The sequence below is a fragment of the Etheostoma cragini genome, chromosome 7, assembly GCF_013103735.1.
Source record: "Etheostoma cragini isolate CJK2018 chromosome 7, CSU_Ecrag_1.0, whole genome shotgun sequence".
Lineage (NCBI taxonomy): Eukaryota > Metazoa > Chordata > Actinopteri > Perciformes > Percidae > Etheostoma > Etheostoma cragini.
This window is the reverse complement of record NC_048413.1, coordinates 12,467,723-12,484,793: the sequence shown is the minus strand read 5'-3', so window position 1 is coordinate 12,484,793 and position 17,071 is coordinate 12,467,723. Positions and strand designations below refer to the sequence as shown.

The 17,071-nt window shown below is 41.7% G+C and overlaps 2 protein-coding genes across 6 annotated transcripts in view; one reads left to right on the top strand and one right to left on the bottom strand.

Moving 5' to 3' along the window:
• plcg1 (phospholipase C, gamma 1) overlaps nucleotides 1–11,506 on the top strand; it is a 28,662-nt gene extending 17,156 nt beyond the window's left edge. Inside the window, exons 18-33 of one of the 3 annotated variants that reach the window (XM_034876342.1) lie at nucleotides 426–626; nucleotides 838–957; nucleotides 1,158–1,338; nucleotides 1,500–1,577; nucleotides 1,691–1,794; nucleotides 2,019–2,112; nucleotides 2,290–2,362; nucleotides 6,610–6,773; nucleotides 7,034–7,130; nucleotides 7,282–7,506; nucleotides 7,619–7,767; nucleotides 8,027–8,141; nucleotides 9,471–9,632; nucleotides 9,721–9,809; nucleotides 10,385–10,653; nucleotides 11,056–11,506. In XM_034876342.1, the coding sequence (XP_034732233.1) occupies nucleotides 426–626; nucleotides 838–957; nucleotides 1,158–1,338; nucleotides 1,500–1,577; nucleotides 1,691–1,794; nucleotides 2,019–2,112; nucleotides 2,290–2,362; nucleotides 6,610–6,773; nucleotides 7,034–7,130; nucleotides 7,282–7,506; nucleotides 7,619–7,767; nucleotides 8,027–8,141; nucleotides 9,471–9,632; nucleotides 9,721–9,809; nucleotides 10,385–10,653; nucleotides 11,056–11,074 (2,140 nt within the window). In that variant the 3' untranslated portion in view covers nucleotides 11,075–11,506. Of the gene's footprint in view, nucleotides 1–425; nucleotides 627–837; nucleotides 958–1,157; nucleotides 1,339–1,499; nucleotides 1,578–1,690; nucleotides 1,795–2,018; nucleotides 2,113–2,289; nucleotides 2,363–6,609; nucleotides 6,774–7,033; nucleotides 7,131–7,281; nucleotides 7,507–7,618; nucleotides 7,768–8,026; nucleotides 8,142–9,470; nucleotides 9,633–9,720; nucleotides 9,810–10,384; nucleotides 10,654–10,749; nucleotides 10,851–11,055 lie in introns of those variants that run through there. The other 2 variants (XM_034876341.1, XM_034876340.1) reach the window with 2 other exon arrangements.
• Nucleotides 11,507–14,648: 3,142 nt separating this feature from the next.
• zhx3 (zinc fingers and homeoboxes 3) overlaps nucleotides 14,649–17,071 on the bottom strand; it is a 14,218-nt gene continuing 11,795 nt past the window's right edge. For all 3 annotated transcript variants that reach the window (XM_034876345.1, XM_034876344.1, XM_034876343.1), the window contains 2 exons: nucleotides 16,672–16,948; nucleotides 14,649–15,768 (listed from right to left, as the gene is read on the bottom strand). In XM_034876345.1, coding sequence (XP_034732236.1) covers nucleotides 15,758–15,768; nucleotides 16,672–16,948 — 288 coding nt within the window. In that variant the 3' untranslated portion in view covers nucleotides 14,649–15,757. The remainder of the gene's footprint in view (nucleotides 15,769–16,671; nucleotides 16,949–17,071) is intronic.

Genomic DNA, 17,071 nt, shown 5'->3' with positions numbered 1-17,071 from the left:
TTTTGGAAAATGGCTGCAATGAAACAAAGAGTGAAAAATTTAAAGGGGTCTGAATACTTTCCGTACCCACTGTACTATGATTGGAAATGGACATTAAATGCTGGTTACTTCTGCATTTAAGTGTATGATGATATTTACTGAAATATTTACTGAAATATTATTTTGATATTTACAGTTAGTATTTAATTTACATTTGCATTTGTAATTGACAACAGAAGAGAATATTACAGTATTGTTATTCTTCCATGGTAAGACCATAAACAATGCTCAGACACTCATTTTCAAGGTTAACAAGGGGGATGATGATTTTTAAATATGAAAGCTAACACTTTCTTTGTTAATGACCTATAAACAAACTGAAAAAAAAGTTTTTAAATTGTTGATGTCTCACCTTTGTCTTTTTTTGTCTTGTGTCTCTGCACCAGGCGTTCAGGGCGGGTGCAGCACTGTCGTATCCACTCTCGTCAGGAGGCAGGCAGCCCCAAGTTCTACCTGACTGACAACCTGGTGTTCGACACGCTCTTTGCCCTGATCAACCACTACCAGCAGGTGGCACTGCGCTGCAACGAGTTTGAGATGAAGCTGACTGAACCGGTGCCTCAGACCAATGCTCACGAGAGCAAAGAGTGAGTCTCAAACAGCGTTTCAACATATTTGAAAGAATTTAAAATTATGAAACACTGAGGACTTTCAGTGATGTATGTTTTTCCCCCATTTTTGCTTCAACTCTAAAAACAAGAGGGCAGTTTACATTGCAGACTGGTAGGTGATGCCCTCATCTGCAATGAACAGTTAGGTGAAACTATCTGTCTATCTGTGTTTTGCTGTTTGTCCCAGATGGTACCATGCCAACCTCTCAAGAGGCCATGCGGAAAACATGCTGATGAGGGTACCTCGTGATGGGGCTTTTCTTGTAAGGAAGAGGGCAGAACCCAACTCGTTTGCCATTTCCTTCAGGTAACTTCCTATTATCCTTTTCCCGTATTAAGTGATACTTGTTGAAAATCATAAGTCATTTGCTTTTAACTTTCTTTTCATGTACAAGGATGACTGAAGAGAAAGGCAAATGGTTATAAAAACTAAAATATTCTACATTCACAGTTTCTAAACTACTATTCACATGAATGCAAATTCATTTATATCATGTTCGCTCACAGGGCCGAGGGAAAAATAAAGCACTGCCGTGTGCAACAGGAAGGTCAGACTGTGGTGCTGGGCACCTCAGAGTTTGACAGCCTAGTAGATCTCATCAGCTACTATGAGAAGCACCCTCTGTACCGCAAAATGAAACTCCGATATCCCATCAATGAGGACACACTGGAGAAGATAGGCACTGCTGTAAGTACCACTATACAATCAATGGAGTACTTGCTAGACATTAATATAATGTTGCCTGTGTTAAAAAATATCTAATCTTTAGTCTGTAGTTTGCCATCTGTGGTAAAATCCCCTGCAGCCTAGTGAAAGGGCTTATTTACACACAATCTGTTATCCAATAGGAGCCAGACTACGGGTCACTGTACGAGGGCCGGAATCCAGGCTTTTACGTTGAGGCCAATCAAATGCCAACATTTAAGGTGAGTGTTCAGTATGAAGAAGTTAATGTGTAGTTTAATTCGGCACCCTTGGACTTGCGTGTAAGTGAAGACGGTGAACATGTGTGCCACAACCTTCTGTCTTGTCTTTTCAGTGCACTGTGAGAGCCATGTACGAGTATAAAGCCCAGAGAGATGATGAGCTTTCCTTCATTAAGAACGCCGTTATCTCTAATGTGGATAAACAGGAAGGAGGATGGTGAGTGACATGCATAGCATTTTTCGCAAAGTAGCTCTTAATTATCCATTTAGATAAATCGCGTTTGTGCAGGTAGAGACAGTGAAGACTTATAACGGGGTAAATTATAAATTATGCAGGATAGGACTATGAGACGTTAATAACGTCTCATAGTCAACGTTAATAATATCATACCAATGTTGGAACAATTATAAAGCCACCGTGTTATCATTTTTTTCTCTCAGGTGGAAGGGTGACTGTGGAGGGAAGAAGCAGCTTTGGTTTCCTGCTAATTACGTGGAGGAGACAAGTCCATCAGCGGCGGAGCCTGATAGAACTGTGAGCAGCAAACAGAGAGTATATTTAAAGTGAAGTTAGCACACTCGCATCAAAAGCTTGAGGCTCATTGCTCATCTGTCAATTATTCAGTCTGACAGAGATACATACAGTATGTACTGATTTATTGCTTCAAAATGGGCATCAACTACTTTACTAATCCTCCTTTTCTCTATCAAGCAGGAGATGACAGAAAACAGCCCCCTGGGAGATCTGCTGAGAGGAAGTGTGGATGTGTCTTCCTGTCAAATTGGTGAGTGGCCCCTCCACTTCCTGTTTGACGCTGTGCCGCAGTGCACAGAGTCAAACAGGAAGTGGCTATGGCTATGATATACTGTCCAAAACTCTTCCTTTACCAATCATCTAAGGGTGTGAATCACCAGATTCCTCCCAACACGATATCATCACGATACGATATTATTGATTTCAAACATATTGCAATATTCTGCAATATATTGCAATTTATAACCTTTTTTCCAACTTCTATGTTTTCTTAATTTAATAATAATAATAATACATTTTATTTAACAGCGCCTTTCTGAACACTCAAGGTCGCTTTACATACAATAAAAGACAGATACAGGGAACAAAAAAGTGTAAGCAGTTATAACAAAACCAAAAACAGAAAACAAAACAAACAAAAACAAAACAAAAACAGGAACAGTGTATTTACAGATAAGCAAGCTGGAACAGATGGGTTTTTAGTCTAGTTTTGAACAGGGGGAGAGAGTTGATGTTGCGGAGGTCAGGTGGGAGTGAGTTCCAGAGCTGGGGAGCAGAGGGTCTGGGGGCTCTGGTCCCCATTCTGACAAGTCGAGCTGGGGGGACAGTGAGGTGGATGGAGGAGGAAGATCTGAGGGAGCGGGAGGGGACGGCGTTGTGAAGGAGTTCAGATAGATAAGGAGGAGCAAGGTTATGGATGGCTTTGAAAGTATGGAGAAGGATTTTTAAATTGTATTCTGAATTGAACTGGAAGCCAATGGAGCTGCTGAAGAACCGGGGTTATATGATGAAAAGAGTGGGTTCTGGTGATGACACAAGCTGCTGAGTTCTGAAGAAGTTGAGGTTTATGGAGGGATTTTTGAGGAAGGCCAAAAGGAGGGAGTTACAGTAGTCAAGGCGGGAGGTGATGAGGCTGTGGATAAGGATGGAGGCAGTGTGGGTGGTAAGGGAGGGACGGAGGCGGTTAATGTTGCGTAGGTGGAAGTAAGCAGACCGGCAGATATTATTTATGTGTGACTGGAAGGATAGGGAGGAATCAAGGATGACGCCCAGACTCTTGACCTGAGGGGAAGGGGAGACCAAGGAGTTGTCGATAGGAAGAGAGAAACTATTGATTTTGGATAGGGTGGACTTGGTGGCTACGAGGAGGAGTTCGGTTTCATCACGGTTTAGTTTAAGGAAGTTTGAGGTGAACCAGTCTTTTATTTCAAGTAGGCAGTTAGTAAGGGACAAGGGGGGGAGCGAGGAGGTGGGTTTGCTGGATAAGTAGAGCTGGGTGTCGTCTGCTTAACAATGAAAATGAATGTTGAATTTGCGGAAGATATTGCCAAGGGGAAGTAGGTAGGTAATTTCAAATGATGTCCCCATAAGGAAACTTTGTCAACATCTGTTTTATCTAAAAAGATACATTTCTGTTTGTTCATATCACTTCAATTGTATTGCTGCAAAATGGGATAATCAAGCAGACAAACTGACCAACACATACTCCTATAAAATAAAAGATTGATACTTGGCGCCTATGCTGTATCGATATGTTTTTTTTTCACCCACCCCTACAATCATCATGGGCCAGTTGTTCAAAATATTGAATCTGGATCAAAATTATTTGGGATTGGAAATCTCATTTTTTGCTATTCAGGATCAGGTAATCTGTCTTACTTTTATGCTGATTTTTCAAAGCACCATTGGACTGGATCACCCTGATCCAGATACACAGTTTTCAAGATTACCAAAATCCGGATTACCAGTGCTCTAAATAGGACAACATATCACAATTTGGGCTACCAGCTACATACAGAACAGGTAGAAGAGCCAAGATGGGGTCACTATATGTGTTTATTTTGAGAAAAAACACAAAAATAACTCTCACCACGATTCATAATTTCTTGTATGACCCCTCATCTGAGCCACTACCAATAAAAAAACTAATATACGTTAACAAAAACATAACACAAAAAAAGAAGGTAAAAAGTGAAGTAGTAGTAGTAGAATGTTCAGTGTTCTTCTTCATCTGAGGAGGAAAGACCATAAATTAGCATTACAGTGTTTCCTTGAAATTAATATACGATGATGAATAAGATATATATTAATATTTTGTTTGATTTTGATTTTGTTATTTAAATCTGTTTGGGGGATTGTTTCATGAAGACAAGATAATTTACTTAACTAAACTTAACTAAGTTCAACAAGTCAAGTGAGAAATATAAAAAGTATATACACTAAATGATACAAATGTATTATTTGACCAATTTAAAGTTTTAATAAGTTTTCGTGCTGGAATCCACCTTGAAATCCAACCTCCTGTTGGGATCAGGATGATCCTGCTGACAAGTTTTGAACAACACAAAGTGAAGGTTTGATCCATATTAAAACTAGGATTGGATTCCGTGATCTAATCTGATTTCAGATTCCTTTTTTCCCTTTTGAACAAGCCATTTTCAAGATTTGATCCAATCCGATAACCAAAATCCGATTGGCTTACCTTTGAACAACTTTCCCCATAAAATGTGTAATTTATCTTCAATCTGTTTTGTGGAATAGGCCTATGCAACAGTTTTGAGTTTAACCCATAGGTGGCACCAAACCCCCCACAAATAAAATCAGAATTTCATCAAGATAGGTACACATGGTCTGGGATTATTAACCAGGAGCTGAAGGGCCATATTGATTGGTGCATGTTGCTTCCCAAAAAAACATGCCATTTGGCCTGTTGGAGGCGCAATGACTTGAAACTGAAAGGCCACGCCCCTCACACGGGGCGTCCGATTGACTTGAAATTTCTCACACAAGTCCATCTCAGCGTGCTCTACTTAAAAAGCTGTCTGCCGTGATGGTATTTTGTAAATTTTCAAAATGTAACGGTTACATTTTGAGTCTATCAACACCAAAATCGGTATAGAGCCTTGCGGGACTGATATGCACATTTCTACTGTGGTGTCTGAGCAATGCTGGATGATGTGTTGATAGGAATCCGCTTGACACTGATGTAATAAACCTTTTAATAATCAAGAAACATAGAATTCAGCATCAATTTAGAGTGTCTCTGCCGAATTACACTCCACTACTACAAATGAGCAAGATTGGTCATAAAACATGGCCGCCATCAATCAAAGATCTTTGTAAAGGGCGGGGCTTAGCAATCCACAGCAGTCCGGCCTAAGAAAAGCAGGATTTATTGAAATGCTGCATTTGTTGTAGTGATGAAACCAGTGTGTGCTTGGTTTCACCACGTTTTCCATACAACATTAAACCATCTAAAGCGGTTTTGCTCAGAAGGTTGGTGGTTTGATCCCGGGTGTCTTTGGGCTCCCAATTCTGCGTGATCGGAATATATAATATATTCAATATATGGCAGCCTAGGCCACAATGTATGAATGTGTGTGTGAATGGTGCCCGTTATACGTCAAAGCACTTGGAGTTGTCGGTAAGACTAGAAACTACTAAAACTACAACTTCCTGTGGGCTGAGAAACGGTTTGAATCACCACTTGCGGCTATATTTACTCTTGTTTTTCTTACAGCTCTGTATTTGGTATTTTATTGACATTCTCCAGTTAAGTCAATACACGCCCATTAGTGTTGGCACATGCTGTCAGGCATTGTGACCTCTGCTAACCACAGTAAATACCTCTCTGCCTTTGGGTGGCTCTTTGGCTCCATCTAGTGGTAGTATGGGAAATAGTTAAGTATATTGTCTTGAAAACTTCTTAAATCTGCTGTTTGTGTTGCATACCCCTTGTTGCTGTGCTTGAAATTAGAATTATTTTACTTTAACCGGGTTTGCCCCGGACCCTCAGAATATATCTGAGTAAGATCTTTAAACAAAGAGAGAGCATGAGTTTTCAGATAGATTTTTACAAACAACAATTTAACAGTTAATTACACAAATTACTCTGACTTTGTGGCCAAACCCAGCAGTGAGTGAAGCACAGACCAGTCATCATTTGCAGACAATAGCATTCTCTCTCCATATCTGCTCTCTCTCTCCATATTCCTGTTTAGTTTATATTTTTCTTTATATCATTTTTGCAGATGCAAGCAAATAAAAATCCTAACTCTTTTTTTAAAGATTATTTTTGGGCATTTTAGGCCTTTATTTATATAGGACAGCTGAAGACATGAAAATGGAAGGACGGGAAATAACATGCAGCGAAAGGGCAGCAGGGTGGAGTCAAACCTGTGGCCGCTGTGTCGAGGAGTAAACCTCTAAGTATGGGCGCCTGCTCTACCAGGTCAGCTACCCAGGCGCCCCTAACTCTTCTCTGTATTTCATTTTCAGTTGTGCGTACTGATGGGAAGGGCAGCAGGCCTCATGTTTTCTCCCTGGTGCCGAGCACCTCCATGCGGACAGGCCGGTTGCTGGACGTCGCTGCCAGCAGCCAAGAAGAACTCAAGGAATGGGTGTTCAAGATCCGCGAGGTCACCATGACCTCAGAAGCCAAGGTAAATATATATCTCTTGGCTCACAGAAAGCCAGGACTCATACCATGCTCAGACCACACTGTGTGTTCAAATATCCAGTCATGACTTTTATTGGCCCTAAAATACCCATAAGCTGTATTTAGGAAGCACTGACTGAGTGTGCATATGAGCACATATAGTGTCATTAATGCCATTCTGCAGACTCACCTAGAAGCTTTCTTGTTTTGCTTTGTACTGTTGAGGGGAGGAAAAAGCTTTAAAATTTGTGTCCCTGTTTGCAGCTGGAGGAAGGGAAGATGATGGAGAGGAGGAAGAAGATTGCACTGGAACTGTCCGACCTGGTCATCTACTGTAGGCCTGTGCCGTTTGATGAAGACAGTAAGGAATAAGCTTATAATATGTGATAATTCAGTTTAATACACACAGGAGCAGAGATGTGCCTGCTTTCATAGCTATGGCATTATACAGGCACCAGTCCAACATTCAATACAGTTAGGTCAGGTCTGTCTACTCTCTCTGCCTACTGTAGAGATTGGCACAGAGCGGGCCTGTTTCCGGGACATGTCATCCTTCCCTGAGACCAAGGCTGAGAAGTACGTCAACAAGATCAAAGGGAAGAAGTTCCTGCAGTACAATCGACTGCAGCTGTCCAGGATCTACCCCAGAGGCCAGAGACTAGACTCCTCGAACTACGACCCTCTGCCCATGTGGCTCTGTGGGTCCCAACTGGTCGCACTTAACTTCCAGACAGCAGGTATCCAGCTTGTTGTCAGAGGAGATCAAATAGCACAGAATATTATTATTATTTTTTTTTTTACTTTTCTCAACAAATTTTTTTACCTTCCTCTTCCCTTCCCCACGTGCAGACAAGCCCATGCAGATGAACCAGGCTCTGTTCATGCTGAACGGAAGGAGTGGCTACGTCCTTCAGCCGCCCATCATGAGGGATGACCACTTTGATCCCTTCGACAGACTTACGCTACGAGGCCTTGAACAAGTCACTTTAGAGATAGAGGTAAAGTGAAGAGAGGATTGGGCTGTGTAAATGCATGTGTGATGCCGTTGTGCAGAGGTTTTCAAACTGTAAGGGGCTCCTCCTGAGCCGGGTGTGGGAGAGTTAAAGATAGGGGGACGCAAAGAGGCGTGAGGCAGTTGTTTCAATTTTGTCGGGGGGGCAGTGTCAGTATTTGACAACGTGCATGTGGGTGCGTGTGTGTATCCACATGCTTTTGTAACAATTGAGTAAACTGTATTGCTTTTTCCCTGTTCTGAAGGTTTTGGGCGCGCGGCACCTGCCCAAACACGGACGGGGCATAGTTTGTCCTTTGATCGAGATCGAGGTGTGTGGAGCAGACTATGACAGTGCCAAGCAAAAAACTGACTCAGAAGGTGAGTGCTGCTCTAAGTTTAACCATAGTTGGGTCTGCCAGTAAAGTAGTTACTGTTTACTGGATACATTACCCTCGTGTAATTTCCCTTTTAGTCCTTGAAAAACAGGAAGTTGTACAAAGGCAAAACATTGGACACACTTCTGACACAGCTCTCATCAGGTTTAAACCAGAGAAGAAACATAATACAAAATGAGGTTAATGCTTTTGTTGCTTTATAATATAGATTTGGTTTGCCAAATACAGTACAATGGCATTGTTTTTGCGCTTTTTATTCTCCTGAAATTGTAATAAGCTGTACTCCGTAATAAGTAATGTGAGTACATTCTGGATTGTTGAATTGTACTTTCTAAAATTTGTACTAATCTCATCCTTTTTTGAAAGATGCCGATTTTATCATAGACATTGGCAGCGTTTCTGTCACTATACATTGACCTCATTCGTTTTTTTTTACCGGCACGCTAGGCCTGCACGGTTCAAGGCAAAAATATGACTCACAATTTTTAAGCTTAGAATTAATATCATGATTTTCTGCCACAAGTATTTCTCACAAAGCGTAATGTTTATTGCACACATCAGCCATGACAAAACAAACCAAATTGGCTGTACCAAACATAGATTTGTTTTGGCACCTATAGCACATTGCGCATCACCACAGAGAGGAGAGCATAGCAGTGCTTAAGACCTTTTATACAGTCTGTTTAAAATCTCACAGAAGAAAATAGTAGGGTTTGTGATCCAGTCGGCTCGTAAAATTTTATGAGAATCGAAGTTATAAAAAAAAAAGAAGGGAAAAAAACGGATGAATCGAGATCACAATTTATCGTGCGGGTCTACGGCACACCCATTAAAATATTGAGCTTTCAATAAAGCATTAAAGTTTGATGTAGTATTTTTAGCTTGTCGAGGCATTCTCACCGTTATCCATAATGGGGTGAGGATGTATTTGCTTCTAAGGGCGGCTGATTCCGAGGCTTTTGCAGTGGTAGGTTTACTTTTTATTTGGCATCACTTCAAAATAATGAATATGAATTTTCCTCTGCCGTTTGCACTTTTATTCATGGCGATCTATTCAGCACTCTGGTTCCATCAGCAGAAGAAGCAATGAGCCAAGGCAAAATAATTTTCCATAATAGACTCGGGTTTTTGCAATTTTCTGTGTAACACAGTGATACTATTAGCAAGTAGTAACCGTAATGTAAGTGCTGAACGTTTTTTTACACTGCTGTTACTGGGGCAAAGTAATGCTGTTACAGTTACAACACCATTAGTGGATACATATTGTACATTTCTCAATTATCTCTGTCCTTCTTTCATTTGTCCTCTCCAGCTGATAACGGCCTGAACCCCACGTGGCCCCGAAAGCCATTCCAGTTCACAGTATGCAACTCTGCCTTCGCCTTCTTGCGCTTTGTGGTGTATGAGATTGACATGTTCAGTGACCAAAACTTCCTGGCTCAGGCCACATTCCCCATTCACAGCATCAAGACAGGTACACACAACATTAATGTAATCTCTGATATGACCTCAAATCCTGTGGCAAGTAAGTGCTGTATAAAGGTCTGTCTGTGTGACACCAGGTTACCGCTCCGTACCTCTGAAGAACAGCTACAATGAGGATCTGGAGTTGGCTTCTCTGTTAGTCCACATGGACATCATCAGTGGCAGGGTGAGCTGCTGTTCTTTACTCGGCCTTTCTTAAACCTGCTCCATGATGTTTTTTGTCATCAACAAACGCTACAGGCACCAACAACTTTGGTTACAACATTAACCCAAGCTGATGAATTACAACTGTTATGGTCCCCACTTATATACTTGACATGTAATCCGTGTTGTTTAAATTACAAAAACAATTGTACGGATTAAACAAATGAGATACCATTTGTTAATAAGTGAGTGTCAGAGGTGTAGCCTGGTATGCCGATGTTATTACCAAAGTTTGGACAGAGCCAATGCTAGCGGCTCCTTCCTGTTTCCAGTATAAATGCTGATCTGAGCAGCTGGCAGTAGATTTTTCTTTTTACTTTACGGACATGAGAGTGGTATCCATCTTCTCATCTAACTCTCTGCAAAATAGCAAAGCATAGTTCCCAAAATGTGATGCTATTCCTCTTAAAATGGGCCTGTATGATATAGAAAAGAATCATAAGTTTACATTTAACTACAAGACCAGGAACAATTAGACGATGGAGGGCTGTGGAGGCTCTGGTACGTGAATCATCTCTCTTCCACTTGCTCTATTAGGATGAAAACGGAGAGGTTCTGAGCCCTTTCCCTGCAGTCGGGGCCACGTCAGTGTCAACATCTGTCCAAGCTGGGCGGGAGCGTTTGGGGGATTCCGTGTCTTCGACATCGTCCAACATGTCTCCTGTGCCCCAGTCACCAGCCCAGGCCACGGCCTACAGGGGGAGAGAGGGCTCCTTTGAATCCCGCTACCAGTCCCCTCTAGAAGACTTCAGGGTGTCCCAGGAAGCACTGTTGGACCACATGGACCCCCAGAACAGACAAACAAGGTAAATGTGTGGTGGTTTGGGTTTTTCATAACCGCGCGGTGAGTTTTGTAACAGTAGAAGATTCCAGATGTCCTCCTGTCTTTGTCTTAACCTCAGGATGTTGCGGAGGACCAGAGTGGATGGAGAAAACCGTGTCTAAGACCAAGCCAATCAAGGCCCCCCCCCCCCCCCCCCCCCCCCCCCCCCCACACACACACACACACACACACACACACACCGCCACCCACCCCCTCCGTACCCAGTCACCTCTCCCCGTACTGATGATGTCACTGACTGCTGTGAACACTGTTTCCATGGAAACGCCCACCACCGCTTTGGCCTACATTTCAGGCAGCTCTCCCTCCCTTCATTCTCCAAAAAAACAAAAAACTCTCTTTCTCTCTCCTTGTCCCTGCTGCCCAGTCTCTCACCACTCGCCTGATGAGAAGAAGGAACTCGGACACAAGAGAAGAGGGAGGGCGTGCTGAGAGGAAGCTGACCGCTGCGGACAGGAGGAAGAAACGGACATTCACAAGGGAACAAAAACGAGGCTGAAAAAGTTCTCGCCGCTGTGGACTGGTTGTCTGCGGGGCGGGTTGTCCACTCTTGTGTTTTAGGTGTGCACAACATCTGCTTAGTCTGGTGGCTAAGAGGAGGGAAAGTGAGAGTTGTAAAAGGTATCAGTTTGAAACTGTTTCCCGGTTATGTTTCTTTGCTTTTCTCTATTAGGCGTATATGAATATATGTATTTATTCCTGCTGCGCTGTTGGCCGGAGAACAGCAGCAGCTGACCTGCTCTCAAAGAGCTCCCGTCTCCATGTTTTTAATTATTATAATTATTTAAACCATTAAACATTCATAATGTGATTTTGTTTTTCATTTAATTGTATATGTGTTGAACTTGAGGGCTTTCTACGGCTCTGTTAATGTATCTCTCTTCTTTGCTTTGTGGAGAAAATTATGTGCATCCAGTCAAACTCAAACCCTAACCGTTTTTTTTTTTTTTTATTTTATTTTTTTTTTTGAAGGCAACAGGAAGAAGTCATAGCTTGTTTGTGTTGGAAACAGTGAGAGAACAGCCAGCATCATGTTATGTCTACATACACAAACACACACAAGCTTTTTATTTATTTACAACGTACATTCCATATAACAACACATCATTCCCTTTTCCTGCATTGCAGGTGCCTTTACAAGCCAGTCCGACACATTCAAAAGGGTCTCTAACTGTGTGATAAAGCAGGGCCAGGGATACATGTTGACCCAGAAGAGGTTGTATTCTGAGTGTGAATGATAATTCTGTTCATAATTGTCCATTTTGTTCTCCATATTTTTTTGGGGCCATTTGAATGGCAGCACAGTTATGTTGTCAATCAAGGGTAGAGGTCATAGAGCTGCAAGGTCACAGCTCAAATGACAATACTGAAAACTGCTGGATAATTTAATCAATTTTCGGAATAACCAAGTGGGTTGAGGAACATAATTATGTACTCACATTTTAAAACATTTTCATTTACAGGGAGCGTTCTTAATGTTTAACATTTAACGTACCATACTTTATTATGGAAATTAAGATTGTAATACAATTTACGCGATAACTTTGGAGCCTTGTGTTTCTGTGATTTATGATGGGCTACTTCGAAAATGTCATTTTTTTACTGAAATTTCAAGTCTTAATAGAATGTAAGGCCCCTTTATTCTGTGTTTTTAATTAGTTGAGCATAACTTTTCTGATAACGGACACAGCCCTATGACTACAGTGAATCTAAAAACTCTCACTGTTTTATGTGAGCAAGTTTTAGTTCCAACGGATGTCTCTTGAAGTGGTTTTGAGGTCCGAAGCAAAGGTGTTTTACTGCAACAAGCTGTTTTTTTTATTTTTTTTGTCAGCATATGTACAACAGGAGTTCCCCGTGTTTGAAAGGGAATTCAGTATTGTTGTCAAGTGAGAAGGTTTGCATTGCCGGTGTAAGTCATAAAGAAAACATGCCATATACTACTTGCTGGTACATTTTGCTGCAGCACAAAGACATAAGGGATCTTTGTTTTTGTGCTGCCGTGGTGTTCTGGGCGAGTTTTGTCACAGCACCAAGCTGCTTCCCAGAAACCTGTGAAGATTTTAAGTTACACTGCCATGATATACAGTGAAATGGCAACTGCCTGTGAATTTATTTGTGATGAAATGTGCGAAATTGCAGACTTTGTGTAAACTGGCTCAAAGTGAATGTCAAATGCTACACAATTCATCATTCCCAATTTTAGATTCTTATTCTGGCATTCTATAAGTGATTTGTCTAACTTGGTAATTAAGAGTCCTCTCAAGTTAAATGTCAGTGCGCCTAAAAGTGCAGGGACTTCTCATTTCCTGCGTTTGTGGTATGAGCGTGTTAGGCAGGTCGAGTCTAAGTTTAATTGCTGTGTTTCTGAGGCTGATGGATGACAAAGTTGCCTGGGGGTCGGGGGTCGGGGTAGAGGCCAAGGCCTGTGTTCTGGGCCTTCAGTGGAGCTTGTAACTAACCGATGCTGTTAGTCTTTCCAGGTTCATATCAGAATCAGTGTTTTCTCTGCTTGTATTTGATGATTATATGATGTAAACTCAGTATTCTCACTCAGTGTTTGACCACTGAGACACACCTAAGCCATATGGTATATTTTAAGTTAAGGTTAAAGCAGGGACAGGAGTTATTACTTGAGGTCTCAACGAAAGGTTTTAAGCATCTTGGACCCCAATATTAATCCCAAAGCTCCCCCAGATTACACAGATTTTAGTTTTTCCTCCCGTGGTCGATAAATGGTCTTTGTGGAGAGCTCTCCCTCCAATGCTGCACTGCTCTTATTGCTGACCTGTCTGCTAATGTCTGTGTGCCTCTGTCTGTCTACACATCAAATTAAAGCCACGTCATTCACCTCCTCTGCTGGGCTTTAAACACCCGCACAGCCATGGTACACCCACACAGGTGCGGTCACTGATTTTGACTGATCGGAACTGCGCAGCACTGTGTGAGCATGTATAGACCTCTACTGTTCAGTTTATTGTACCGGTTATGGCGGGACAACGTAAACTCCGACCAACCTGTAAAGAGGTCTAACCAGAATAATTAAGAGTGTTTATGTGGATGTGCAGGGCCCATTAGTTTCTGTGTTGTTTTTTTTCTCCAATCTTGTCTGTTTTGTTACCCACAGTCTCATTTATAACGCCTTTCTGTAATGTGCCTAAACTATGGAGAGGAGAAGTATTCATTTTAATTTTGCCTTTCATATGAAACATATTCAAGCCTGAAAAGTAAATAAAATACTTACTACTTTATACTACTTTGTCGGATTTTCATTGCATTAAATCATAATTTAATGCGATTCAATCGGGCACAGAGAGAGAGAGAGAGAGAAAATTAGTTTCATCAGATGCTGCTCCACAGGAAGTAGTACTGAAAGTTTCGGTCTTAGATGGGTTAACACCTGCCTCAGAGCAGGCCGACTAAACTGTTGCAGCGCTAAAATGAAAAGAAAATTAATCTGAAGCAGTTTTGGTAATTGTTAAAATCATTTTTCCACTGTTCCAGCTTATAACTGATGACTTGTGATTTTTTTGTCTTCACTGATTTAGGACTGTTGGTTTGACAAAAGCAATTTTAAAAGATGTCAACATTTTCTACTGTGGGGGACATTTTGTGCTGTTATTACTTAGAGGACAGGAAATGAGGGGCGAGAGAGATGGTTAACTATTTGCAGCAAAGGCTTGAAGTAACGATGCTGAAATCCATTGTCGCCACCTCTAAAAACCCCTGGCTACCCTGTTTTCTAACATTTCATGGGCTTATTTCTTCATGGGTAATTACAGAAAAATCAGCTAATTGACTTAGTTAGTTGCAGCCTTAAACAAGGCTGTTTGTTGGCTTCTGCATGACCAAAGCATTTTTGTTATACACGGTGTCCAAGTCAGAGTTTGACAGAAGTGATTTCTTTAGTAGTACTGTTATATTATTGTACAGCATGAGGAAGACTCTTGAAAACACACATTTATTACATTCCGTTTATTCTGCAAATACCATCTGTAAAAATTATACATCAAGCTAAGTATGGAACTCGTAACGGTTCACAGTTCTTCTACTGTCAAATTTAATTTATTTCGTAGGAAAGTTCCATAAAAACAAATGTACTTACATAAGTGACGTAAAGAAGCACTTCATGCTACAACACTAACCAGATTCCATATACAGTAGTCTATTATTGTGTCACTTTTTAAAACAACAGGGTGCTTGCCCGCTTTGGATGAGATTCCAGACGTTTTACCCTACACTGGACAATTTGTCCTATTTAACCAAATATGTACAGATAAATGAAAAGGGAGTATAAAGAGATGTCCAAAGACGACAAAGACATGATCAGAAGAACATCATCATTGTGCTTCACACAAGACAATATGAACAGCCGAGCTAGCACATTTGAAGTAAGCTGCAAGTGAGAAGTCAAAGTGTATGAGTGCAAGTTGGTGGGAAAAGGAAGTATGAAGATGACAATGAAAAAAGAAGGATCATTTAAATTTACTTTAAGGCAGCGCACCCTGCAGCAAAGAGCTGTGCAGCTTTTTGTACCGCAAAAACTATGCACAGGCTGTCAACACCCCGTCACTCCTCATCTGAGGGTTGATTTGGTCAAAAAAACATCTGCTGAAGTCCCATCACACTTTCCCTCCTCTTTACTCCAATTGTTTCCCCCCCCCCCCCCCCCCCTTTCTCCCATCACAGCAGGCAGGCGGAACAAATGCGGCAGAAAAACGCCGTCAGCCCGGCTCCTTCCTCCCTCCACCACATCCACTCCTTCTCTTCAGTCTCTACCGGAACTTCCTTCTGAAGGGAAAATGGCGGACAGGAGGATACCGGAGAAGGTCTGTGTAGCGGAGGGGTAGACACAACGGGAGGCGGACAACAGGGAGGGGGTGGAGGAATAGGAAGGGGGGAAGCGGGGAGGTTAGTGTGAGCCAGGAGAGTGAGGAATGCGTGAGGATGGTTTCAAGGTCCATTTCCATCCAGTGATCCTGTTACAACCGCATATGCCGTCTTTCCCTCAGACTACCGACACAAAGACCACCTGCGTTGTGAACTCCATCCTCATACAAAAGGCCTCTTTAGTCGGTTCCTGCAGTAATTACAAACAAAAAAATACATTGAAAATGTCATCCTCACAACAAGCTCCGGAGAACCACTGTAAATGTTTATCATGATTACACGATGTACTGGCGTGCCTCATAACTCCGAATTATGATCTGTGTGTTTTCACATTTCACCTCCAACAATTACACGTTACGGTTATGAATCATCTCCATTTGTCACTATATGAGTTGGTCAAAACCTTTTTTAGTAAACTCAATGCTTGCGTTCATGTGTAGAGCCCCTGGTGATACTTGGAGAAAGGTTTCACGTTGCGCCGAGCCTTCTTAGTGTTTTAAAAATAGTGGTTTGGATGCGATCATAGTAGTACCCCTAGAACTCCCATTCAAAAGGCCGTTTGACCGAAAAACGATGATACGGTAAATCTAAAAAGTGGCGCTTCTGTCCTATTTATGCTTTTAAAAGAAAGTTTGACTCACAAACAGACCCTAGGAAGCATTTTGGCGAGAGTTGCGCTTTATCCGCCATATTTTCTTTAACTTTATCGACATTCAGATGATTAATCGAATAGTTGAGCAAGACCAAATTAATCTGCAACTATTCTAAAAATTGATTAATCATGTCAGTTTTCAAGCAAAAATGTCAACTTTTCTGCTTCCAGTTTCTCAAATGCGACAATTTGCTAATTTTCTTTGTCATCTAATGACAATAAATCTTGACGTTAATCAGAATAAGACAGCATATTAAAGAAATCCACTTGGGTTTACAATTATTTTTTTTTTACACTCAATGGATTAAATCAAGAAACTAATTGGCAGATTAATCAACAATGAAAATCATTGTTGGTTACAATGTGTTCATGCTTGGTCAGTCTCACGAGGACTTTATTACTGCATGTATCACACTAGAGACTACTCAGACATGAGACTACCTTTAGTAGGATTCACAGTCTTGTCAGTGTTGGCCTCTTCTGCGGCGACACCACACACCGACTGCTCCATTTTCTCCTCCACCCCTCCTCCTGGCTTCGGCTCCATTGGGGAGGATCCCGTTGTTCGTGGCTCTGCTGCTGCTTCTGGTGCGACTGGTCCTGGTTCTGGCTCATGAGCAGCAGCAGTTTTTTCCAGACGGGGCAAAGATGCCTTGGTGGAGAACCAATATCGCACCAAGTCTGCTGTTAAACCACTGGCCTCAGACAGTTCCTGCAACTGTGGGAGAATAAAGTGCGTTAGCACACCGCTCCACGTTAAAGGATCACATACAGTGGGTACGGAAAGTATTCAGACCCCTTTAAATTTTTCACTCTTTGTTTCATTGCAGCCTTTTTCCAA